We start from the raw sequence: 23,196 nt of genomic DNA, 5'->3' as shown, positions 1-23,196 counted from the left end.
CGCGTGAAGCTGAGTCGGCCCTCGGCTGACTGTCTGCTTCGTCCGTCCGAGGCACGAGTACTGCTAGGCTGATGGGTTACACAGTGAGGTGGGGAGAGGGAGGGAGGGAGGGATAGCAGTGAAGCATACACGAACCCACAGCATTCTTGTCCCGTAGCCCCCCAAACGAGAAAGCGATTGGGTTGCGCGCGTCGTTGCAGCTGCTGGTGATACCGTTGATGAATATGCGGAGAAACAGACGGAGGAAATACGCATTGGAGGGGGGGGGAGGGGGGGAGGGCTAGAAATACGAGGCAAGCGAGAAAGCAACAAGGGAGGTTAACGTGATAGTGGTGGGTGGCGGCACCGGAGGCGGGGGCGCTAATTGTCGAAGAGGAGTGCTGCCGCGACGATGGTGTCCCAGTCGGCGGCCTCCAGCAACTCCACTGCCTGCTTGCGGTCCGTGATTCCCGAGAGGGTCATGAGTTCTTGAATCCGGGCCAGCCGCTCGTTCTCAGAGAGCACCGGTGCTTCTGCTAGGGCAGATGCCGCTGGCGCAGCCTCGGCCCTCAGCGTCGCCCCTGCAGGGGCGGAAGCAGTGGTGGTGGTGATAGTCTTCGCCGTTGTCAGCGACGGGTTCTGGCGACGCGGCCCGTGCGCCTGATGATCCGCCTTGGCAGGCGCGCTCGCCAGCTCATCGTCGTACGGCATCGTGGGCAGATCTCTCTCCGGTAAAAATGAGACCTTGACGCTGTCGATGATGAGAGAGTTGTGCTTGAGGTCGATTATCATCTGGTGGCGCCTCAGCTGATCCAGGCCGATGATCAAGTCCATCGTCTGGTCCTCGATCACATAGAAGGCAAAGGGGATAAACATGCCTGCGAGGTTCACGGTGGCCATGTGAATCCGACCGCAGATCTCCTGCCGCCCCACCCCGACAGCGACGCCACGCATGCGGACGTCGACGAGCCGCATCAGCCCACACTGCTCTGCCGTGCGCTTGTTCATAATGCTGTTCTGCGCACCGGAGTCGACGAAGGCTTTGAGGGGAACTTTGTTAATTACGCAGGGCACGTAGAGCATCGAAACCCCCGCGAACGCCTCCGGCGTGTACTCGAGCGCGTTGGCGAGGTTTTCATCAATCTGCTGCTGCTGAATTTGGGCGTACATACGTTGCTGCTGCGCCACCTGGTGCCCGTCCATCATGTGGGGATCGACATTGGCGGGGGGCAGCGCCACTACGCGTCCCACCGCCGGCGGCGGCGGCGGCGGGGGTTGAGACCCCGTGGCGGTATCAAACATCTCTACAATGCGTTCTCTGGCATTGTTCACTGCCGCTGCCAACGACGAGGTAGTGCTACGAGGTGCCATCAGCACCACCAACGTCTCCGCCTTCACATCTTGTCCCACTAGGCCAGCTTGCAGCAGTGTTAGCTCGGTGGAGGAGATCCCGCTCTGCGTAAAGGACGAGCCTAGCGGGAGGTGGTGCGTCACCTGACGAGCTTCGTTGCGAATGGTCTGCACCCGGCCCAGCTTCGGATTCGCAGCGATGAGGTGCTCCCACAGCTGCTGCACCGTCGCGCTGGCAGGAAGGCTGACTCGGCAAAGTGTAATGCCCCTGCTGTTGTTGATGGTGAGCTGCACCATCTTGTGTCTGTTGAGCTGCTTTGTGTGTCTCCGTGTGTCCGGAAAGAAGGAGAGGCGCAGTGGGCGTTGCTCAGCTCGGGTGGTGGGGTGTGTCGTGTAAAGCGTCCGGCGTTCTGCGTAGGAAGAGGTGGCTCTCAAGCACACATGCACGCGCGAGTACGTCAACGGTGGAAACAGAATCGCTCGCCCACACACACACACACCGCGAGCAGAGAAGCAGAAGAAAGCGAGGTGGGAGGGAATGGCATACATCAGCATCAGAGCCAACTTCACATTCGGACAGCGGAAGGTCACGTGGTCGTCGGAGGAGGGCTGCAGCAACGAACAGCTCCTGCCACGGTGACAGCGAAGCCAATACATCCACACACCCACCCACACACCCACACCCACACCCACACACACACACACACACACACACACGGAGAAGAGAGCGTAGGGGCGCATAGGTGCAAGGAGACATCTATGGTGTCGGAGACGGCTGTGTGATGAGAGATGTGTCTGTCGAAGGAAAGGGAGAAGAGGGGGGGAGGGGGCCGAAAGTCACGTCCCCCCCTCTTGGTGGTCGCGCCCAGCCGCGTACAGGTGCATGCATGTGTATCGATAGAGGTACGTGTGTCGAGTAGCAACAGAGGAGGAGGAGGAGGCTGTGCTGTGCTGTGTGTGTGTGTGGATCCCGTCATACCCCACGTATACATGCGACAGGAGGTGGGCGACGGAGGCGCCGAGGGGCGAGAGAGACGGGGGAGGGGGGGGGGGAATAAATCGGAAAAGGAAATCCCGAGCAGCTCTTCTACAGGGATGGCATACGACGCACCACTAACTCCGGTAGCGCGCGCCGCAAGCTCGCGACGCCGCCACGCAGGATGCTGACATTGTGCACCCCACACGCATTGAGCTTCACGCCGAGCTGATGGGCGAGCGGTAGCTCGTGCTCGTCTGCGTTGCCCGATGTTAGCAGCACCACATGAGGGGCACACGACGCCTTCTGAACGATCGGGTGCACCGGCCACGGACACGACAACGATGGTGGCTGTGGTGGCGCTCCAGCAACGCTCTCGGCGGTCCTCTTCATTCGCGATAGGATGGCAGCCATCGCCGGGTTGTCGACATAGCGGACAATGGCCGCTGCGGCATCCTCGACTTGCCGTGCTGCAGCATCCTGCTCTGCCCGCTGCTGCTCATGCAGCCGCTCCTGCTGCTCCACGATACCCCATCCGGTACCGGCAGCGTCGTTGTCAACTTCGTCTACCACTTCCACGAATGCACTAGTGTGCACATCAACTACCTCGCGGTGCTGAAGTGCCGCGCCTCTCTCGGCTGCGGCGTCCGCAGCCGAGGCGTGCGAGCGCGGACGCGCAGCCGAGTACAGCGGCACGCTGATGGCGCCGAGGACTGCCTCCTGCAAGGCATTCTCCGCAGGCTGCTCGCGCAGATCCACAAGGTAGAGGCCACTGTGGAACCACTGCTGTTTGCTCTCTTCCTTCTCTCGGGTGCAGCCACCACCATCACTGGTCGCTGTGAGCGCCGGTGCTGACACCGCGAGCGCGGCGGAGACGTCCTCGACGGCCAGGAGCGCCACCGCTGCGTTGCTGTTACCATCGTCACTTCTGAGGGCACAATTGATGGCTGCGGCGGCACCATCACGTCCACTGCCGTACAGTGACTCCTGCACGCCCCGGCGGGTGTCCGATGACACCGGCGGCGGCGCCAACACCGACGGCGGCACAGCTGTCATCAGCCAGCGCGTGTCCCCCACGGCAGCCGCGACGTTCATAGCGGATGCGCCGCTGCTGAAGGCCGCAAGGCAGCCGGAGAAGTCTGTGCTCAGCAGGAGGTCACGCTTGTGAATAATGACAGTTGCGCAGAGCACGACGAGGCAGGCAGTGTCGCCTTCCACAAACAGCAGGTCCCACAGGGGGTAGACCTTACGTACCGGCAGGCTGTGCGAGAAGAGCGTCAGAAGCCAGCTGATGGCGTACAGCTCGGGTGTGCAGCTGAGAATGTCGAAGAGGTAGTGGGCCAGCAGCGGGTCGCAGTAGCGCAGCACGACCATGAGGTGGCGGAGCTGCGCCGCCACGGTGGGTTTTTGCTTGGCCGGACGCAGCGGCAACGCCGCAGAACCGACGCGCGGCGAGCCCAGTCTGCTGTCACCGCTGCCCCCTTCAGCGGTGTGGGGGCTCTCACCGTCTTCCTCGTGGGCGATGAAGCGGTCAACGATAGCGTTTAGCTGCGCCAACACGAGTGCTTCATCTCTGTTGCTGACGGTCAGTAGGACAGCGCACACGCTGTCGAGCCCTTGCCAGTAGGAGTGGCTGGGATGGAGGTGCAGCCACGCCCGCAAGATGCGCTGGAGCTGCGCAGCTCCATATGAGGAACTCAGCAGTGGGTGGTACGCGTGACAGCGTGGAATGTCCACCGAGAGCTGCCGATCGTATGGCGTCGGCTTGGCGGCGGTGCGGTGGACCGCGCAGGCGAGGAGAGCCTCTCGGGTGCGGGCGGATGGTGGTACGCTCAGGAGGCGTCCCCATACCTCCCCACGAAGGGTCGGAGGGAGCGGGTAGAAGGGTGAGTAGGCGACGCGAGCGACGACGCCGTCTGTGCGACGCACCGTGTCCGGCATCAGCAGCGCCTTCAGGTAGGCTCGAACACGCTCTGTACCTGCAGCGACTGCTCCAGTGTTCTGCGCTGCTTTCCCACCGCGTCCTCGATCATCGCCGGTGGCATCACTGCTGCCGCCGTACAACAGGCAGCGCAGTTGCTGCGTGTGCTGAAGCTGCGCCGCAAGGTCAAAATCGATGGGGGAGAGGACGCCCTCGAGGGCACGTCGCGCGCGGTCCACTGGTGGTGGCAGCATCAGCGTCGATGACATGTTCACGAGCGAGTTCATGAGCAGGAGGTACTGCTGTTGCTGCTGATGCGTGTAGGTCCCGCTTCTACCGCCACGAGCGGCGGTGCTGCTCTCCCAGGCCCGCATGTCGTCGCCGATTAGCGCACGCAGAGAATTCGCCTGCTTCACCACACGCTCGGTGCAGACGTCGATGCCGCTCGCCTTCCACGTCGCCTCCATCTCGCGCACGGTGGCCAGCAGCGCGGCAGCAGGGACGTAGAGGTTGAGCGCCGGGAGGGTAGCCGCCGCCGCCGCCGCTGCCGAATCGCCCAACTCCCCGCCGCAGCACGCAACCGCCATGTAAGTTGTCAGCAAGCCGCGCTCGGCGAAGCCACGAAAGAACGGGTGATTGATGGCGGCGTACTCGCACCACTCCGCCTCCGCCGGCACATCACCCTTGCCAGCAGCATCGTCAGCGAAGTTGGCGCGGTAGCGCCGTGTTGTGCGGACAACGCAGCAGAACAGCAGTCGCAGCAGCTCATCAACGCAGTCCACGTCCGCCGCCTCCGCCACTGCTCCGTTTGCCTTTCTCGCAGGAGTACCAGGAGAGCCCGTGGCTGCAGCTGAGGTGCCGGTCGCTACTGCTGTCCTCGTGCAGCGGCGAAGGTAGCTGGCAAGGGCTACCCAAAGGTCTCCACCATCGACTGCGGCGCTGCACTGCCCGAGGCTCAGCAGGCGCAGGAGCGGCGTATCGAGAGTGTTGAATACGCGATCAAACCGATGAGGCAGCCGTGACAGTGCCGTCATGTCTCTGTCACCCTCGGCGACGCCGGCGATACCCGGCTGCGACGATCTCTGCCCGTGGGCGGCTGCCAGCGAGGACGGAAGCGCACCGTCGTCGCCGTCGATGTCGACGGAGGGGTCCGCATGGATGGACACAGCAAACGCCGCAGTCGCAGCACGGGTGTTGCCACCACCACCACCACCACCACTACTGTCGTTACTCGCAGTGCCAACCACGTCCCGTGGCGTGAAGAGTGAAGCGGGCGACAAGCTATCAAGAGAAGCGGCAGTACTTCGGGTTGTCACTGCCGTGCCATGGGCCATCCCGAACACATTCCACCGCTCCGACCGGCGCCAGCAGAGCCCCTTAGCCGCCACCTCTGCCAAGATGCCGCCCTCCTTCACACAGGCCGGCCCGTAGGCACGGCTGAGGTAGCGCCGCCACTCTCCAGCAAGGCGCGCCGGTGACGGTGGCGCCATTGCCGCAGTACTTTCTCTGTTGCCATCCCCGTCACGGTGCATCGTGACGCCATCGACATCGCCATCAAGGTGGTGATCGGCATCCTCGCCACTGCTGCGACCACCGTTGCTCAACGCTGCCTGAAGGTGGTACAGAGCGGCATAGAGGAAGTTGTGGGCGGCGGTGCTCGGCAGCACGTGCCGCTCTGTCAGCAGCCGCAGGACATCGGAGTAGACAGAAGGCGACGGCCGAGGTGAGCACGAGAAGCCTGACGTTACCGTTGGCGGATCGGGCCGATCGGCATCACTGTCGGGTGCGGGTGGCAGCGGCGCGAGGTGGCACATGGACTCATCCATCGCACAGAAGCCGCTGAGCGCCGCCTCCAAAACGACCACCGCCGCGTTCCACAAGTCGTCAGAGAACGTGTGAGCGGGAGGCCACGAGACCATCGGCGGCGACGGCGATGCACTGCGCGAGGTGGCTCGCCGTTGCTGTTGCTGGCGCTGTTCTTGCAGCAGAGACATGTACACTTCAGGAGACATGTACGGCACCGCTGCGGGCACCATCCCCGCGTCCTGGTCGGTGACGTCGAAGAGCGGGACGATGAGAGGCGCTGCTGCAGCGACCGTTGGCGCCAGCGTGCTCGTCTGGCCGCGGCGCACTGGGCCGTCGACGTACTGAAATCCAGCAAAGGCGGTGGTGGAGGTGACGAGTGGGTCTCGACCAGCTGGCGGCACCGACACCCGCAGCGACCGCAGCACCGCCGCTAGCGGCTGCCGCAGCACGTACAGCCGGCGTGCTGAGACGCCAATGTCGACACTTGTGAAGGGGCCAAACGCACAGCTGTCCTCCGCGTGCGCTGCCGTCGGCGCAGCCGGCATGGCGTGAGGGAGGGGAGAGGGGGCCGAGGCGTGCACGCGGGCGATATCGCCTTCGTCCAGCTCGCGCAGGATTGGGCACGCGTGCACACCAGGCGGCACCGCGTACGGCGCTTGACCGCTCAGGCACAGCGGAGACAGACGGCGTGGACCGTGCAGGTGGCGGTAGGCACCCCAGAGGCGGTCGCGCTGGCGCCACGCGGCGCCAAGCAGCTCCCAGAGGGTGTGCCACAGGAGCTCCAACTCAGCCACGGGAAACAGCTGCCGCCCGTCTGTGATGGGGTCGGCAGTGGCGCGTGGCGATCGAGCGGCGCCTCGGTCCTCTGTGCCATCTTCTTCATTCACCTTACCATCTCGTCCTCCTCTACGTATCGCGGCACGGCGGCAGCGAGAGAGGCGGTCGCGCAGCGTCACAGCGACATCCTCATACACGATGACCCACTCCCGCTGATGGTATTGCCAGGCGTGTCGCGGCAGGAGAAGATGCTGCGCGAGGTACCGCATGTCGTGCAGCATCGGCCTAAAGCGCGAGAGTGAGGACAGTAGCGGCGGCATTTTCGCGGCGGCGTTGCGCCGCTCGCTGTCCTCACCCCTGGCACCGCTGCTGAGCCTATCGCGACAACGCCCCCGCTCTGCAGCAGCAAACAGTGCAACAAGCTGCTCCGCTGCAGCTCGCGTTTGTGGCCCCGCCACCGCTGGAGGGTCACCACCGCTGGTCTCCAAAGACTGCTGCTGCTGCTGTGCTGCCTTGTCGAGGGCACATAGGCGTAACAACAGGTACATTTCTTCGTCTTCAGGCGCCATCGTGCTCTCCACCGCAGAGAGTTTGGCGGCTGTGGAGGACTGCTGCTGCTGCCGTTGCTGTTGCGAATCACCCCCTTTCGTCCGCTCTCTTCTGCTGCTGCTGCTGAGGCACCGCTTGACGGGCCGGCAGAGCAGCAGAGAGCGGGTGAAGTCGTCGATCAGCTGCTGAACGTACATGGCGACGATGCGGGAAACGAATGGGGTGCTGTACAGCGCGTGGGGTACGCTCCGCATTGAACGCACCTCGCACCGCAGGCCGTCAATATCGACTAGCTCGCTGCGAGACAACGGTGGCGCTGTGTCAACCGAAGACCGCGGGGCTGGCGAGGCGCATCCGGCTGTTCGCACACCGGCGAGGCGGGTCGGCAGCGGCGAATCCATCCTCGCCGAGGATGGTGTCGCTTCGCCCTCTCTGGTGGTGGTGGTGGTGGTGGCGATACTGCTGCGACTTCGCCGACCCGCCGCAACGTCGACAGAGGCCTGCCGCGCAGAGGAAGAGGAGCGTCTGCTGAGAGGGGGAAGGGTGAGGGCGGTGACGAAGGAGCTGAGAAGACCAGCTGCGCGGCGCGCGAGAGAAGACACACACACCCACACCCACACCCACACCCACACACCCACACCCACACCCACACCCACACACCCACACCCACACCCACACACACCAACTGGGGGAAGCGGGCGGAAATAATACAGCCTTGGCGATGAATCGGCGCGGCGCGGGCGCGTGCGTGGCCCCCTCAGGAAGTCCGCAGAGGCAAAAAAAAGGCGACGCCCCCAAAAAGCCGAGAAAGGGAAGCGAGAGGCTCTGCACTGGGGTGGGGGAGAGCAGGCCGGCAAGCGTACAAGATCAACAGCAATGATGATCCTGCGCGTGTGTGTGTGTGTGTGTGTATTGAGAACTAAGTGAAGAGGGAGGAGAGGAGGAGTTGAGCAGTGCGCCCGAGAGCTAACCGCTACCACAGTAGCAGCCCCAGCCAGGGCGAGTGAGAGCGGCAGATATGGGCTAGAGGTCCTCTTCTTCTCCCTCCAAGCACATGGCACCTGACGCCCCACGCAGTGTCATGGTCATGTGGTAAGCCTGATGAGCAGATGAAATGAGAGGAGGAGAGGAAGAGGCGGGGGAGGGGGGAGGGGCCGGGATAGAGAGCGCGTCTTGAAGAAAGCGTGACAGCCTTGGCAAGGTCACAGTGATTGCGCCACCACCTTCCCCCCCTCTGCCTGGCCATCTCCACTCAAGCCCTCGCCGATGTCCATCGCCCTACGCCCCCCCCTCCTCCGCCTCCACCTGACGCGCGCGTGTGGCCTCACTCGCTTGCATGCGTTTCTCCACCACCCCTCCCCCCGTCTGCAAGCTTGTCATTCTCAGTTTCATCCACTCCCCTCCGCCTTCTCCTTCCGCTTGTTTAAGTTGTCGTCTGCGGGCTCGCCGCCAACCGCCAGCAGCGCGAAAGCTCGGTATGACACGCAAGTGCCACGGTCACCGCCTGCGCTGCCGGCATATGACACCGAGAGGGTGCGGTAGCAGAAACGTCGCTGCCGTGCCGCAGCGTAGGTCCTGCCCCGCCCCCCTCTACTCAGCAGCAGCAGCAGCAGCAGCGCTGGTGCGCGCACACTCTGTGATCCTTCGGCGAAAACGAACCACACCGCACAAGGCTCGAAAAATGCACCACACCATGAAGTACTCGGACACCGACTTGGCCCAGCAACAGTGACCGGCAGCGTCACTGCGCCTCTTCCTTCTCCAGCGCGGCAATCGCGGCGTCGATCTCCGTCTGCGACGCCCTTTCCCGCTCCATGATACGCTTCCATTCCCCCCGCAGCAGATCCTCCGCCGCGAAGTACACGCTTCGTATCAGGGCCTTGCGGAACGACAGCGACGTGTTCAGTACCACGGGGTCCGTCTCCTTCAGGAAGTCCTTCAAGGCATCTTGCGCCAGCATCAGCACGACATCCTCCTCCTGCACTTCGCTGGACAGCAGCGGCTCGCGGCCGATCTTTGACAGTACGTTGTTCAGACGGCCTTTGCTGACGTTGTTTAGCAGCAGCGCGTTCGCGGCCGCCTCGAGCTTTGGCAGCATCGCGTCCGTCAGCACCGTCACCTTCTTGCCTCCACGCATGCGCTGCAGCGCGCCGGCGCGCACGGTGTCGAGAAACGTCGCCTTCAGCTCCTGCTGCTTGCCGGGGTGCTTGAGCTCCATGAACGAAGAGCAGCGCAGCTTGATGATCGTCGAGACCCCGCTGCATTCCACCGCCGGGTCGCCGCGGCGGACATGGCGAATGACGACGCCCTCGGCGAGGTTGCCTTCAAGCGGGTAGTTGCCCAGCCCGAGGAGTGCCGGCAGCGGGGTGATAAAGTTCTCCACGTCGAAGGCGAGGCATTCGTCCAGCGTGCCGCGCACCAGCGGCTTCGCGTAGAGGAGATGCGGCACCTGCGAGCACACTTCGGTGAAGTCATCAAAGGGCAGCAGCACCATCGCCTCCTCAGCCCCCGACACGGAGTACTTGATGTCGAACGCGAAGTAGTGCAGCTCCGGGCTGTACTGCGGGAACGCCTCGCTCTGAATCTCCACCCCCGAGATGGGCACGCGTTTCTTGTTTGGCAGGACGCACCACTTGGCGCTCTTGGGCACCAATGGGTGCGTGTACTTGGCGCCGAAGAGCTCCCCGTGCAGCACGACACGGCCCATGCGGCCTGTCACGCCGTACTTGCGCTTCAGCAGCTCACACAGCGCCCGGACCTGTGCTGTAAAGTCGTCGATGAGGAGGTGGTACCCAAAGAAGTTCTCGTTCGGGTCCATGATGCCGCTGCGCTTCGCGAAGCGCACCTCGCTTTCATTGAGGAGGTAAATGGCGAAGTTCGTGCCGTGCACCTTTTCACACGCCACCCACTCCTGGTTCGCTATGGCGGTGCGCCGGATCGCATCAATGCGTGTCTCTGTCGGCAGATCGATCTCCGTGTAGGCGGAGAAGTCGTCTTGGTTTTGCGGGAGCGGCATGTAGCAGCGGCGCGACGTGGCGAGACTCTCTGATGCGATGATGGTGGGGCGGCACGAGGGAAAGACGGCGGCCGCTGCTATTCTCGACGTCGGGCGCCTCAGGGCTCCGCCGCTCTCGCGCCTGGTGTAGAGAGCAGCATGACTGCAGCGTGGAGCGTGACGCAACGGCAGTCGGCGCATGGCAGCCGCAGAGAAGGCTGCAAAGTGGCGTGTGAGGGGGTCTAAAATGTGTGTGTTGTACACCTGCGCGGTATCAGACAAGGGGGTGGTGGTGGGAGGGTGAGGGGGCATGAGTAGAGCGGAGAGAGGAAAGTGGTGGGAGGAGGCAGAGGCGAGCGAAAAAGGCCACGTGAGGTGTGGACTTGCCGCCTGACGCAGCGCGACTATTCCAACACATTCCCCACTGCGTAAGCTCTGCCGACGCATAGGCCTGGTCTCCTACACAACTATGGGCGGCCGGCTCCCTCTTCGCATTATGAAAGGGTCCCCCGCCCGAATCATCGCAGGGCGATAGCCGAAGAAGCCCACCCACCCACACACGTGTGAATGCCATGCGTCGGCCCAGTCACCGGAGCACGGCCTCTGCCTCACACTCTGCCCACTCACACACCCGCGTCGCAGGTCGCCTCACCGCCGCTCCCACTGTGTCGGTCGCCACGCGGTGCATCCCTCACAGGGGGGTGGTGGCTCAGCCTCCCCACGTCAGTGGGCAGTGAGGGCCGGGTGAGATGTGCTCGAGTCGCGTTGACACCCTGCCCATCATGCGGGTGGCACAGGCGCATTCACCGCCACCACACCCATCTGGGCACTGGCCGCCGACAGCAGTAGCGGTATGTCTCTCTGTCTTCCCCTGCGTCGTCGGCACTGGGCCCCGTGTCGCCCCCAGAGGTAGCTTAGCGTTGGCTGGGATAGAGGGCTGCTCAGCTTCTCTCCCCACAGAGTGGTGGTGGTGGTGGGGAGGGGGGGTGTGTGTACTGGGCCCTGGGATACCATGCGCTGAGGTGCGTCTCTACCTTCGTTTTCCCCTGTCATCACGGGTAGCGTTGACTCAACGGAAAGAGCAGCAGCAGAGAAGAAAGCGTACCACATCGTCCATCGCTCTTCTTCGTCTTGGGAGCTGACAAAACGTAAGTGACAGTCGAGTGCCTGCGGGCGTCTGTAGGAAAAGGATAGGAGAGGGTGGTGATGGTGGCGTAGCATCATGCCGTGCTCCGCCCCCCCCCCCTGCCCCTCCTCCCCTCTCTCTTCATCATCCTTCCCTCTTCGTTCGCAGTGTCGTATTACTAATGGGGGCGAAGGGAGAGAAGGCGGATGCACATCGACAGACAGACAGACACCCACACACACCCACACACGAAAGAGAGAGAGAGAAGGCCATCACCCACGCCGTGGATGAAACATACCAGACACGCACACTCGCAAGAACAGCGGACAAGGGATCATGACGACCACCGCCCAGAACCATTCACCACCACCACAGCAGCAGCAGCGAATGACACTCAGAAGAAGTGAAGCAACACGCAAGGAAGGGGAAGGGGAAGGGGAAAGGGGGGGGGGGAGAAGAGAAGGCAACGAAAGATTTCAGCATCACGCGTAGGTACACCTTAAATCTCGCTCATCATCAGCAGCAGCAGCCGGACCCTTCTCTCTCTTCACGTCCATTCCCTTCCGCCAGAGAGAGACAGAGACACGCCCACACACCTATAGGGACAGGACAGCGGTTGCACAAGATGAGGAGACTGGGGAAGAGGGAGAGGTCTGGGTGAAGCACGGCCGGCGCGCATGGTCCGTTGGGCGCTACCTGTAGGAGTGAGAAGGGGTGGGGGTGGGGAGGCGCGGAGGCCATCTAGTGACGGAGAGGGTTCACAAGGCGCGCGAAAAGCTGCAACACCGCCATGATGACGTTGATGGCACACCGACAACGACGACGTGTTTGATTTTGGCCGGCTCCTGTGCGAAGATCACCGTTGCCCCCCCCCCCTGCACAAGCCCTACACCCCCTCCCCCCTTCCCGCACACTGGCACCGAGGCGCGCTCAACGCTCACTCCCATTACGCAAACAAGCCAGCACGTGACCATCGAAGCAACACAAACGAGAGAGAAAGGCGCTGGCCGGGGAGCGAGGAACGAACAAGCAAATGAGACGGAAAGCGACAAGCAGAGAGAGGGTGGGGGGAAGAGGGGGCACTGGCGAGCGTAACGTATAGCCACCACTACCACCACAGCAGCAGTGCGCACCTGGAGCCAGTCAGCAAGGTGAGACGACGCCCGTGAAGACCAAGTGCTCAGGCTCACCTCCCCACCCGTATCGATCTCCGAGAGACTAGACTTTCACTTGCACGGACCAGAATTTTACTTTCCCACGGCAGCACACTGTCGCCAGGAAGAAGCTCGTGCCACCGCCGGCGGCCGCAACACCAATGACGAGCTCCGAGTGCAGCGGGTACGCCGTTGTCGGGCCGTCGACGAGCACGTACCGATCCGGCGCCGCAATCCTGCCGAGGGGAAGGCTACCACCGGGGAAGCTCATCCTCATCGTGCCCGCATACTCCCGGCTGCTGGCGCCACCAACGCAGCCCGCTAGTACAGCAGCGCTGGTGCTGTCCGGGCCGTCCTCCGCGCCAGCGCCCTGGCCTTGCCTACTAAACATGTAAGGCCAGAAAGAGGTAAGGTGGTCGTAGGAGGAGGCGACGAGGCACACGCCGAGGTACTGCGGCATGCCGCCGCCGCCGCCGCCGCCGCTGCTGCTGCTGCTGCTGCTTGACCGGCTGGTAACCTTTGCGTTGGCCGTCGCGGCGGGCACCGCGACTGGGATCAGGTTCAACCGGTTCACCCAGCTGCGGTGGAACCGCTTTTTCTCCAGGATGCGCAGTCGGCCATTCGCCACGACGGATTCTGTGAACGACAAGTGTGGCACGCTGTCGTTGCCGTTGTGGTGATTCCCCTCGACGGCGCTCACGAGGAACTGCTCGAGCAGCTGGAAGGCCGTCATCGTATCATCTTCGCCGGAGGCGACGAGGATGTCTGGCGTCAGCAGGTGGTCCGGCATCGTCGCCATCCACTGCAGCGCCAGTATCTCGCCGACGGCGTTGTAGTCGGTCGGATCGACGGAGTAGATAATTTCCATCCCGGGGAGCCGCACCAGCGCAATGGCGCCGCCACTGCACGAGATGGCTGCGATGAGCTGATGCTCCTCGAGCACGATAAGTGCCGCTGTGGCGGTGACGAGGGTCGTGATGGGCACTGGTGCTCCCGTGGACTCGTTGGTGCTACGTTTTCTGCCGTGAGGTGCGGTGGTGATGGGGGGCAGGTGGCTGGTCCACAGACGTGCGTAGAAGGGTGGCACACGCACGGCGATGGAATGGATTGGCCGCACCCCGAAGTACTGGTTGTTGAAGTGCCGCAGCAACCACCCTCCCTCGCAAGTGACGCACACGAGCAGCATCTGGCCATCATCAAAGCCGACAGCGTAGAGGGACGGGGGGACGTCGTTGTCGTAGTACGACGGCGCCGCGGCATTGGTGGCTGCGGGGAGGCCAGTCGTGATGTCGTCCGTGGAGAAGGACCGCCGGCGGTCGCGCTTCGCCAGGGCGGCGTGCTCGACCATGCACGTGATCTTCTTCTCGATGCCGTTCTGTATCTCCGCGATGCACGAGACGGGGGAGCAGATCAGCTTGCTGCCGACGCCATTGCTGCCGCTAGCGATGGCCGCGGAGACGTTGGGTTTGCCGGCGTTGTAGTTGATGTGCTGCACAATGCGCTCTTGCAGAAGGCTAAACACGAAGATGTCGCCATTTTGGTTTCCCAACAGAAGGTGCGGCTCTACGGTGAAGCGGATCGGCGCGGCTGAAATGGTCTTCATGCCGGGATCGGCGTCTACGAAGCGAGACGTCTTCGAGCGGAAGAAGATGGCAGCCTCTTCGCCAGCGACCGAGATATCAGCGAAGCCAATCCGAGTGCGCTTGGGCGGCATTGTCCGGGGCGGTGTGAAGGGGTCCGTCACCAGCATATCCACTTCCTCCCTCCCTACGAGAATGAGCTGATGTGCTGTCACCTTGCGCGTCGCGATGCTGGCGGAGAGGCTCTGTATCGGCGCCGTGTAGAGCAGCTTCCCGTCCTGGTGGGCAACAAGGTAGACGGAGACGTGGTTGAAAGTGCTAGCGCTGACAAGGGTGTGTTGAACAGGGGCGTTGCTCTGCGGCGACGTTGGCAGCGGTGGCACATTTGCCTCTGCGCTCGACGAGGCCGGTGCCTGCGCGGCTGTGTTCACCGGCGCCGAAGGCGTGCTTGCCAGTGTTGTCGGCAGTGTCCCCTCTACCAGGATCTGCCGCAGCACCGGGGATGAGTTGATACCATGAATGCCCTCCGGGTACTGCGAGAGATGGTGCGCGATGGTGCGTGCCACGGCTGGCGAGTGCGGACTGCCGGCGGCTCCGGTAGGTGCCGCGGTCTGAGTATGCTTCCCATGCGCGGCGGCGACAGGGACTGCGGTCCCGGCAGTCTTCATTATGCCGTCGCCGCGGCCCCACCGAATTGCAAGCAGAGTGTCCATCTCTATCAGGTCGTGCGCCGGCGTGCTGCCAGGGTCGCTGGCCTCGCGTGGGGCGACGATGATGGACTGCGACGGCGGCAGCTCCAGGGAGCCGAGGGACGGGTTGCTAAGGTCCACGAAAGAGCCGTAGACAGAGCCACGCGCGTTGCCGGTGGTGACGACGAACGGGTAGCCGGTAGAGGTGTAGGCGCTGTTGATCGCATTCACCAGCGACGCCTCCAGACTAACCTCAATGTGCGGTTCGGTTGCGCAGAATTCGCTACCCGGTGTGTCGCACATCAGCGCGCGGCCCTCCTTGTCGCCAAGCGCCGCGGCTGCGTCGGTTGCGTGCTCCGCCTGCACGGCGTCTGTAGAGGTGGATGGCGCCGCGTCGGTGTGGTCGTCACTGATGGCGTAGTGATGGGTGAGGGCGATGCGGAAGCGCCCATCCCTGACAGCTTCCCAGCCACGCCGCTGCGGCTGCGCCTCGGCGCCGTCGTTGTCCGCCGTCACGGCGGCGGTGGCCGGCTCTGACGGGATTGCTGCCGTGGCTGCAACAGGGGGAGTCGACAGCTTCGGCGCAGGCGGCGAGGACAGCGACGCGGCTGCTAGCGGCGTGAGTGGATCCGTGACGGACGACCCACTGCCCGTCGGCTTCGAGGCGCTGCTCATGACAATTTTCAGAGGAGAGGAGGAGGGTGGAGGGCGTAGGCGTTGATGACAATATGCGCGCGGTTGGAGTTTTGATAATGATGGCTACGCGTGTAAACGTGCGTGAGTGGCGAGTAGGAAGAAGGCGGAGGTTGACGGGAGGGAGCGAGGCAAAGGCTAATCATGGCGCTGCTGCTGCCACAGTGGAGCAAGTGATACGCGCTCAGCTACCAGGTGAACAAGGGCGCGAGCGAGCCGCCGCCGGTTTCCTCCTCCTCCTCCCCCTTCCTCCGGCGCTGCTGTGCTTGTTCAATCGGGAGACACGGAAAGGAGGGGGAGATGGTCGGAGAGAGGCGCGAGCGCGAGCGTGCGGTACGCGAGACGGGCATCGGAAAAGAGAAACAGGCCCTGACACATACCAGCACCCACGCATGCACGCCCGTTGACTCAGAGAGGAAGGGGGGAGGGAGGGAGGGAGGGAGGGGCGAGAGAGAGAGAGAGAAGGGACGAGCGCGGACGAAGACAACTAAGAGGCGTTGCCGCGGATGCATGCATGCATGGCGGCGGGGGGGGAGAGAGAGAGATGGCGTGGAGAGGAACGCCTCACATCGATATGGCTATGCATGTTAACCCTGGGCGGCTGGACGGCACCGCACACGCAGACTCCCACGTTCAAAGTTACAGAGAGCGAGGGAGACAGACAGAGGGACAGACGTCTACAGCCCCTTGTAGTACTTGAGCGTCTTCACAGGCGAGCCGTCGAGCCGCTGGAGGCCGTGGAACTGCGGCTCGAGTTTCAACGCTGGGATTGTCTGGTGAAGGTTGTACGCAGCCAGCGCCAGCGGCACGCCGAGCGTGAGGCCGAGCATCTGCAGCAGGCTTTCCGTGAGCACGGTGTGGTGCCTGACGAAGGAGCTGACGCGCATGAGTGGCATCACGCTCAGCGTCGGCAGCAACATGCACGGGAGGTTCCAAACGATGCGCGTGGCGCTGCACTTTTTCAGGCTGTCCCATCCGGCCGCGGTGCTCTTGCCGCGCGTGACGCCATCCTCGTCGACAACGCTGATGCCCTGTCCGCTGCTGAGCCACTCGTTCTTGCGCATGCTCGCCACGTTCACCGTCGCGGCGCCGCTGACTGCGAGGAACGGCACCGTCGCACGGATAAGCGTCGCCTTCGTCGTCTTCGTGGGGATGCGCTTCAGCCACATGGTCGCCATCAGGCTGCCGCCGCACGCCACAGCGACCGCTGCCACGTACGCCTTCAATATTTCTGACGCCGGCTGCTTGTCAGACGAGCGGTTGGCGTAGTTGACGGCGCTGTTGTAGCTCTGGTTGAGCCACTGGATCGCCATCGTGCGGCCCACGCTCATGACAGTCGATGGTAGCATCATGAGCGGGACAACAACGTAGTTCATCGGGAGGAACATAGACATGCGGAAGGCGGGGAAGATGACTTCCTGCGTGGTGGGGTGAATGCAACTCTCAAGAGCTGCGCGCGCGCGCCAGAGGTCCGCATCCGGGACGGTGCTGGCCTGCCCATCCCTCCACCGGTCGAGCAGCAGCTGATGCCTCTGAAGTGTCCGCTCATTCTCGAGCAGCATCAGAGGGTTGATCGCCTCCGTCCAGTACCGGGCGCGACCCCAGAAGGTGTTCATATCGTGCTTCGATCCCTCCATCGAGAAGGCGGTGGTCGCCATGGCTCTGTTTCGCCCCCCCCTAATACACGTAGTTCTGATTGTGCGCGTGTGTGTGTATCTGCCTTCTCGCCGAAGCGCTGATGCTGGCCGGCGGGTGATAGCAGAACTGAAAGTGAGGTGCGCAAGGGGGAGGAGGGAGAAGAATAGGGTGGCCAGTGGCAGCGGCTTCATGAGTGCGCTAGGGGAGCCTATGCGCGTGCTCCTGTACGTGTCCGTTCTGGCTGCTGAGACGTAGAGGAAGCCAAGAAAGCGTCGCCATCGCGCATGAGCTCCCCATCCCTCATGAGGGCGCCGAGGATCACTGGGGTGGAGGGTAGTGCCAACGGGGCGAGGGGGGAGGGAGGGAGAAGGGGGGGCCCTGGTAGCCACGCATCACAGGTACTTGGAGAACGCCATTCGGAAGGCATGGTAGTGTGGTAAGGAGGAGGGTAGAGAGGGGACTGGCTCGGCTTCGACTGACCTTGTTGCTGGTAATGCGGCTGCTGCTGGAAGGCCGCCCTTCACTCCCAAGAGGCCAGCGTCCCACATGTGTGTAGGTGAGTGGGTGTTTGGGGAGTACCCCCCCCCTCCCCCCGCAACCGCAACCGCAACCGCCGTCTCACCGCTCTTAGTTTGCTACTGTTAGTGGTGTTCAGCCGTAACGGGCTGAAGTCCATCATGCAAGAAGGCGGCGCGCCACACACCACACAAGTCCGACCACGGGCTCGACGGCGCAGGCAGTTGACGGAGGAACGCTTCTGCCTCCTCGACGATGGGTACCATGTTAATGAAGACCGGCTCCGTCGCGTCATCGCCGTCCGCGCTGTCCAGTCTGTCGTCGCGCTTGTCGGCAAAACCCACCCCGCTCCTGCTGCCCACCGTCTTGGTCCGCTTGTACAGCTGCCCTTGCGCCTTCTTGAGGTGAAACGAAAAGCTTTCGGCGTCCATCAGGGGCACGCTGCAGAGGCGCACGGCGCGCGTGTCGGGGTGCTCCCACGCCATCTTGTGCAGAATCCACCGATCCAGATGCCGCATTGCCACCTCGCCGCCAGCCAGGACGATCAGCGCGTCGCAGCCGCCCACGTACAGCACAAAGCCACGCAGCAGGTTATCATTTGCGAAGTTGCGCAGCTTGCCGAGGTGGGCAGCGGAGAAAATCGGGAAAACGCGGTAGGCGCGCAGCAGCGGTGCCTCGATGGCGTGACGGCGCTGATCACGCGCGCGCTTCAGAATCTGATCCGGCAACGCGGCCACGTGGCGGTCGTGGTTGCGTCGCTGGTGCTCTAAGTGGCGCAGCTCGTACTGCTGCAGCACCTTCGTGTCTGTTGCCAGCGGGTTCAGCACACTGGACCCGAAGAGGTTCAAGGCAAGGCTCTTTGTGGAGAGCCGGTCGTGCAGGAGGCGACTCGCCGCCGACGAGGTGAGAGGCATCGAAGCACTGCTACTACTGGACGATTCGGGCAACACGCCTGCACCGGAGGCTGCTGCTGCCTTGTCCTGCTGCGCCTTCGCCTGTTTCGCTTTGAGTCGCTCCCGCCGCTCAGCACGCAACTCCTCCTTGGTCTTGTATTCCCGCTGAATAACTGGCTGCTCCAAGTCACGGTACTCGTAGTGCTGCGTGTAGTGAGTATCCGGGATCACGGGGTGATGCACCATGTTCAGCTGCGCCGCCTGGATCGGTGCGCCGCCGCCGTAGCGCGGCATCGTCGAGGTCCAGCGGTCCCAGGGCTCGATGTCAGGGACGCCGTCGGCGAAGAGTTGCCGCAAGAGCGAGTTTGTTTGCGCATTGCCCCCGTCGGGGAACGTCGTGGCCGGCCCCTCTGCACGCGTATTGCTGGCGCCGTCGCCATCCACGGTGCGTCCACGGTGGCAAAAGACGCGGAGTTGCGTCAGGTAGGCGTCACAGCGCTGACGCAAGGCCGCCGCGGAGGTCTGCTGATGCGGCTGCGCCATCACGAGGAAATCAAGCGCTGCTTGAGAAGTCTCGAGGGAAGGCGGTGGTGCCGGCTCGACGGCGTGTGCAGCCGAGGAAGGCTGCGGTGGTGCCTGCGGCTGCACCCCAAAGAGAGTCTTCTTGCGTCCAGCGGAGCCCGCCGCGGCGGTCCTGCTGGTGTACCGCTGCATGACGCCTTGCAGGCCCGGGTCGAAGGCGCGCACGTCCGACACGCCCCGGTAGCGACGGCCGCTGCTCTGATCCCGGGCATCCCCGTCGTTCCCCTGCTGCTGCACTGCCATAGTGTCGAGGAGACTCGAGATTGCACTAGGCGCGGCGGACGCGGTAGCCGCTGCGCCGCCGCTGCTCGCCGCGACGGCGGAGAAGTCGATGGCGACATCATCAATGCTGAGTGGCTTGCGGGTAGACGGCAGCTGCTGCTGGTGGGAGGAGGAGGAGGAGGAGGATGGCCATAGCGGGGGTGGCATTCTGAAGCGAGCTCGCCACGCACGAAGAGTCCACCTTTACGCCAACGATGCGCAGGAAGCGAGATGATGAGAGTGGGATGGCAGGGGAGGCGCAACACGTCCCCCCACACCCGCACTACGATCTGCTTGGCGTTTGATTTTGCTTGTGAGAAACATCGCGTGCAGACGACAGGGATGGACAGCGAGAGGCAGAGAGGCGGGGGAGGGAGGGAGGGAGAAGGAAGTGGTAGAAGGGCAGGGAGACGAGGACGCAGAGCCTCACACACATTACACACTCACGCATGCGCGTCTCTACGTGCATGCGGACCTCAGCCACGTCAGCTTCGCCGATGACTTCGCCTTCGTCGCTTCGCTCCTCTGTTTGTCCTTCTCCTCACCTCCTGAGCCGCCCTCAACGACTGGAGGAGTCACGTGCTTTTAGGCAAAGCTCGGCAAGATGAGAGAGAGAGAGGGAGGGAGGGGCGTTGCGGCGTTGTGTGCTTGTCGTGGTGAGGAGGACAGCACGCACTCCACTGCTGCATCACTCCGAATCCTCTTCTTCGCTTTGCAGTGTAGCGCGGGTGCGCGCTATCAGGCTTATTACTGTTGTTAAGAGGCGATCGTAGTCGTCATATGCACACGGGGGAGAGGGGCCGTCACCAGGGGTGGGGATGGAGGCGGCGATGTCGGCCACAAACGCCTTTTGGGTGAGAGTGTGAAAGAGGGGGGTTGGAGAGGCTGTCAACCGCGCGGACACGATCTCGCGTTCCTCCAGGGCGCGCCTGTGGGTCTCCCTGTGCCAGGCACCCCCCTCCCTCCAGCGCCATGCTGTTCGATCGTGTGAGAGAGCGTGTGCGATGCGTGCGCGGATGGCTTACTTGTGTCGCATCGAGCACGGAGCACGGTGGCATTGGGTCCACACACTCCCCCCCTTAAGGGAGGCTCACCGGGAGAGGAGGGGGAGGGCTGCCATCCTCGTGGAGCGGCGCTGCAGCACCGCCTACACACGCCTCCCCTCTCCCCCACCCCCCCTCCTATCGCTGATCACCCCATCACAGATCGACCGCAAGAACCACAGCGCAGCCCTCCGCCGCTTCACTGGCTCTTACTCGGGCAGTGGCGGGAGAGATGCGCCTCGGAGCCGCAGTACCTGCACTGGTCCTTCGAGGTACGCTGCACAACGGCCTTCGCCTTCGTCTTCGCCGGCAGCGGCGTCGACGCGACCACCGTCGCGGAGAAGGCCTCGCGATCCGGCTTCTTGTTCGCGTGCGCGGTCACGAAAGAGCTGGGCACCGCGGAGACACTCGCGCTGTTGCTGCTGCTGCTGCTTGTACAGTGACGTGTGAAGTGATCAGCGCTACCGCACTTCTGGCAGCAGTTCTTTGGAAAGCTCGACACCACCGTCGTCTTCGCCACTGCGGGGAAGGGCAGTGCCGCCGTGGCTGAGCTCGTCCTCGGCGATCCTGTGTCAGCGTCGGCGGCTGCAGACGCAGACGGACCCGTGGCGGCACCGCTGCCGTCGCAGTGACGTGTGAAGTGATCAGCGCTACCGCACTTCTGGCAGCAGTTCTTTGGAAATAGAGACTTGGGCGCCGTAGCAGCAGCTGCTGCTATCATCGCTGCATTCGCCACTACAGCACGTCGATTTGCTGCCCGCGACGACGACGGCGGCAGCTCGGCGGTCGAGTCCGCGCCGTCCTCGCGAGGGCGCTTGACGGTGCTCGGCCTTTTTGGTTTGCTGTTGCACTTCCCCTCCTCGTCGGCGGAGCGCTTCACGTGATGCACCGGAACGACGCCGCCACTGCTGTAGAAGTCTTCCACCCGCACTCCGCTCACCACGACGTGCACGGGCTTGTCACGCCACACGAGATATGGAATGTGGCTGAAGTCATTCGACTCCCCCCCAGCTGCTGCGCTGCCGCTGCCGTTGGTGCTGCTGCTGCTCGGCTGGTGCTCCTGCCGGTGCACAGACGCAGAGGCATGTGAGGGTGATCGGGGTGGGGGCGCGAAGAGGTCTGCCAGGGCCATGTGCTCAAGCGCATCGTCATCGGCCATTCGCTCGAGAGCGCTGTGCGTTGCTTCCACTTCTGCGGCCGTACCGTTTGCGTCTCGAGGAGCAACAACACTGTCTTGCTGACCCACGGCTGCTACTGCCGCCTTATGGATGATGGCCTCCACCTCCGCGGCCACCGTCGCGCTCGTCAATTCCGTCACGGCAAAGCGACCGCGGCCGAATCCGAGGAAGAGACTGCGCTTCACGGTGTTGCGGAAGATGAGCTGCAGAAAAGACTCATCGGCGATACTGGGGACGGGGTAGACGAGAAACGACGGCGTCGGGGTCGTTGCTGCGCTCGTGTTGGTGGCGGCCGCGGCGATGGCATTTGGCGGGTGCATTGCGTGGCTGGCGCTGGTCTTCGCCATGATTGGCGTGCCCCTCTCGTGCGTTCGCTCCTCGTGACTCAACACGCGATCAGGCTGGAGGACTTGGGAATAGATCTGTGCGCACGTGCCGCAAGGCGGAGATCGGTGCGAGAGAAAGAGAGAACGGATGAGGAAGAGGAGCGGGAGGGGGTGGGATGAGCGGCTTCGCGACGGTGCGAGAGGGAGATGTCGTGGCTGAGCAGAGCCAAACAAAATACGCAGCGGGCCTGTTTGCCTGGTACACACGTTGGTGGGAATGCGGGGGAGGGGGGCCGTGCTGCCTCCACTGCGCTCAGCTTTTGCCTCCCGCCCACACGCAGGCTTGCACACACAGACAGGGAGAAAAATGCCTTTCACTTTTCCCTTTCCCCGCACTCCGCACACCTCACTTTCCCTCGCACGTGCGCGTGCATTTCGATCGCTTTGGTTCGTCCACGCGCGGCGGCGTAAAAAGGAGTCGAGAGAGCCCTCATTCACAGGGGAAGACACCCGAAAGAGGCGGTGGTCTGCCTCTTTGCCGGTGTGTGTGTGGCCGGATGAAACGAGGCATGGTTGAGTGCAGGGGGGTGGGGTGGGGCGGGGCGGTTGCGCCCTCGAGGTCGTCAAGAGGCGAGCGAGGTGATGTGAGCAGAGGCAGTCGAAGAGGGACAGCGCACACACCACACCCCCCCACACACACACATGCATGCATGCAACAAGGGACGCTGCAGAACGACGTGATGCACTACCAACCACTGACCACCACTGCCACCCGCCTTTCGCAGTCACACCAAGAACGTCGAAGGCCGCCGCCTCGGAAAGTGCACCAAGTGAGCTCAGTCGCCACGAACAAGAACGGCTACTATACCAACCAAGCGCCCGCACGGCACTAGTCCTGCTCTCTCCCCGCATCCTCCAGTGTGTATATGTGTGTCTCTCTCTCTGTGGCCTTTCAACCCTGTTCCGCCCCCCGCCTCTCCTCCAAACTGAGGGGGGGGGAGGAGGGGACGGGGACAACGGGCAGCGCCGTGGAGGTCGAGTAGAGGGGAGGCCCATGAAGGGGGGGGGGGAGGGAGAGGGGAAGAGGGGGTTTCTACGTGTATTTACATCTCAGCGCAGGATAGCGCACGAAGTACGAGAAGAAGAGACGAACGGGACAACCCC

At 63.3% G+C, this 23,196-nt stretch overlaps 7 protein-coding genes across 7 annotated transcripts, besides 1 other annotated feature; all 7 read right to left on the bottom strand.

Annotated features, from left to right (window-relative positions):
• Positions 1-360: 360 nt before the first annotated feature.
• LPMP_010610 (DNA-damage inducible protein DDI1-like protein) lies at positions 361-1,626 on the bottom strand (the record flags this gene model as incomplete). Its single annotated transcript, XM_010698401.1, has 1 exon — positions 361-1,626. One exon carries the CDS (start codon positions 1,624-1,626, stop codon positions 361-363), a length of 1,266 nt encoding a protein of 421 aa, XP_010696703.1.
• A 790-nt stretch (positions 1,627-2,416) lies between these two features.
• On the bottom strand, positions 2,417-7,759 carry LPMP_010600 (hypothetical protein; the record flags this gene model as incomplete). Its single annotated transcript, XM_010698400.1, has 1 exon — positions 2,417-7,759. The coding sequence occupies one exon, from the start codon at positions 7,757-7,759 to the stop codon at positions 2,417-2,419; it is 5,343 nt and encodes a 1,780-aa protein (XP_010696702.1).
• A 1,340-nt stretch (positions 7,760-9,099) lies between these two features.
• Positions 9,100-10,374, bottom strand: LPMP_010590 (mitochondrial RNA editing ligase 1; the record flags this gene model as incomplete). The annotated part of the gene is made up of 1 exon (XM_010698399.1): positions 9,100-10,374. One exon carries the CDS (start codon positions 10,372-10,374, stop codon positions 9,100-9,102), a length of 1,275 nt encoding a protein of 424 aa, XP_010696701.1.
• Positions 10,375-10,910: 536 nt separating this feature from the next.
• Positions 10,911-11,382: a repeat region.
• Positions 11,383-12,697: 1,315 nt separating this feature from the next.
• On the bottom strand, positions 12,698-15,577 carry LPMP_010580 (hypothetical protein; the record flags this gene model as incomplete). The annotated part of the gene is made up of 1 exon (XM_010698398.1): positions 12,698-15,577. The coding sequence occupies one exon, from the start codon at positions 15,575-15,577 to the stop codon at positions 12,698-12,700; it is 2,880 nt and encodes a 959-aa protein (XP_010696700.1).
• Positions 15,578-16,272: 695 nt separating this feature from the next.
• Positions 16,273-17,253, bottom strand: LPMP_010570 (tricarboxylate carrier, putative; the record flags this gene model as incomplete). Its single annotated transcript, XM_010698397.1, has 1 exon — positions 16,273-17,253. One exon carries the CDS (start codon positions 17,251-17,253, stop codon positions 16,273-16,275), a length of 981 nt encoding a protein of 326 aa, XP_010696699.1.
• A 621-nt stretch (positions 17,254-17,874) lies between these two features.
• On the bottom strand, positions 17,875-19,467 carry LPMP_010560 (hypothetical protein; the record flags this gene model as incomplete). Its single annotated transcript, XM_010698396.1, has 1 exon — positions 17,875-19,467. One exon carries the CDS (start codon positions 19,465-19,467, stop codon positions 17,875-17,877), a length of 1,593 nt encoding a protein of 530 aa, XP_010696698.1.
• A 1,260-nt stretch (positions 19,468-20,727) lies between these two features.
• Positions 20,728-22,053, bottom strand: LPMP_010550 (hypothetical protein; the record flags this gene model as incomplete). The annotated part of the gene is made up of 1 exon (XM_010698395.1): positions 20,728-22,053. One exon carries the CDS (start codon positions 22,051-22,053, stop codon positions 20,728-20,730), a length of 1,326 nt encoding a protein of 441 aa, XP_010696697.1.
• Between the last annotated feature and the right edge of the window lie 1,143 nt (positions 22,054-23,196).

This window comes from Leishmania panamensis (genome assembly GCF_000755165.1).
Source record: "Leishmania panamensis strain MHOM/PA/94/PSC-1 chromosome 1 sequence".
NCBI classification, from domain to species: domain Eukaryota; phylum Euglenozoa; class Kinetoplastea; order Trypanosomatida; family Trypanosomatidae; genus Leishmania; species Leishmania panamensis.
The sequence above is the reverse complement of the archived record's forward strand: the minus strand, read 5'-3'. Positions and strand labels throughout refer to the sequence as shown.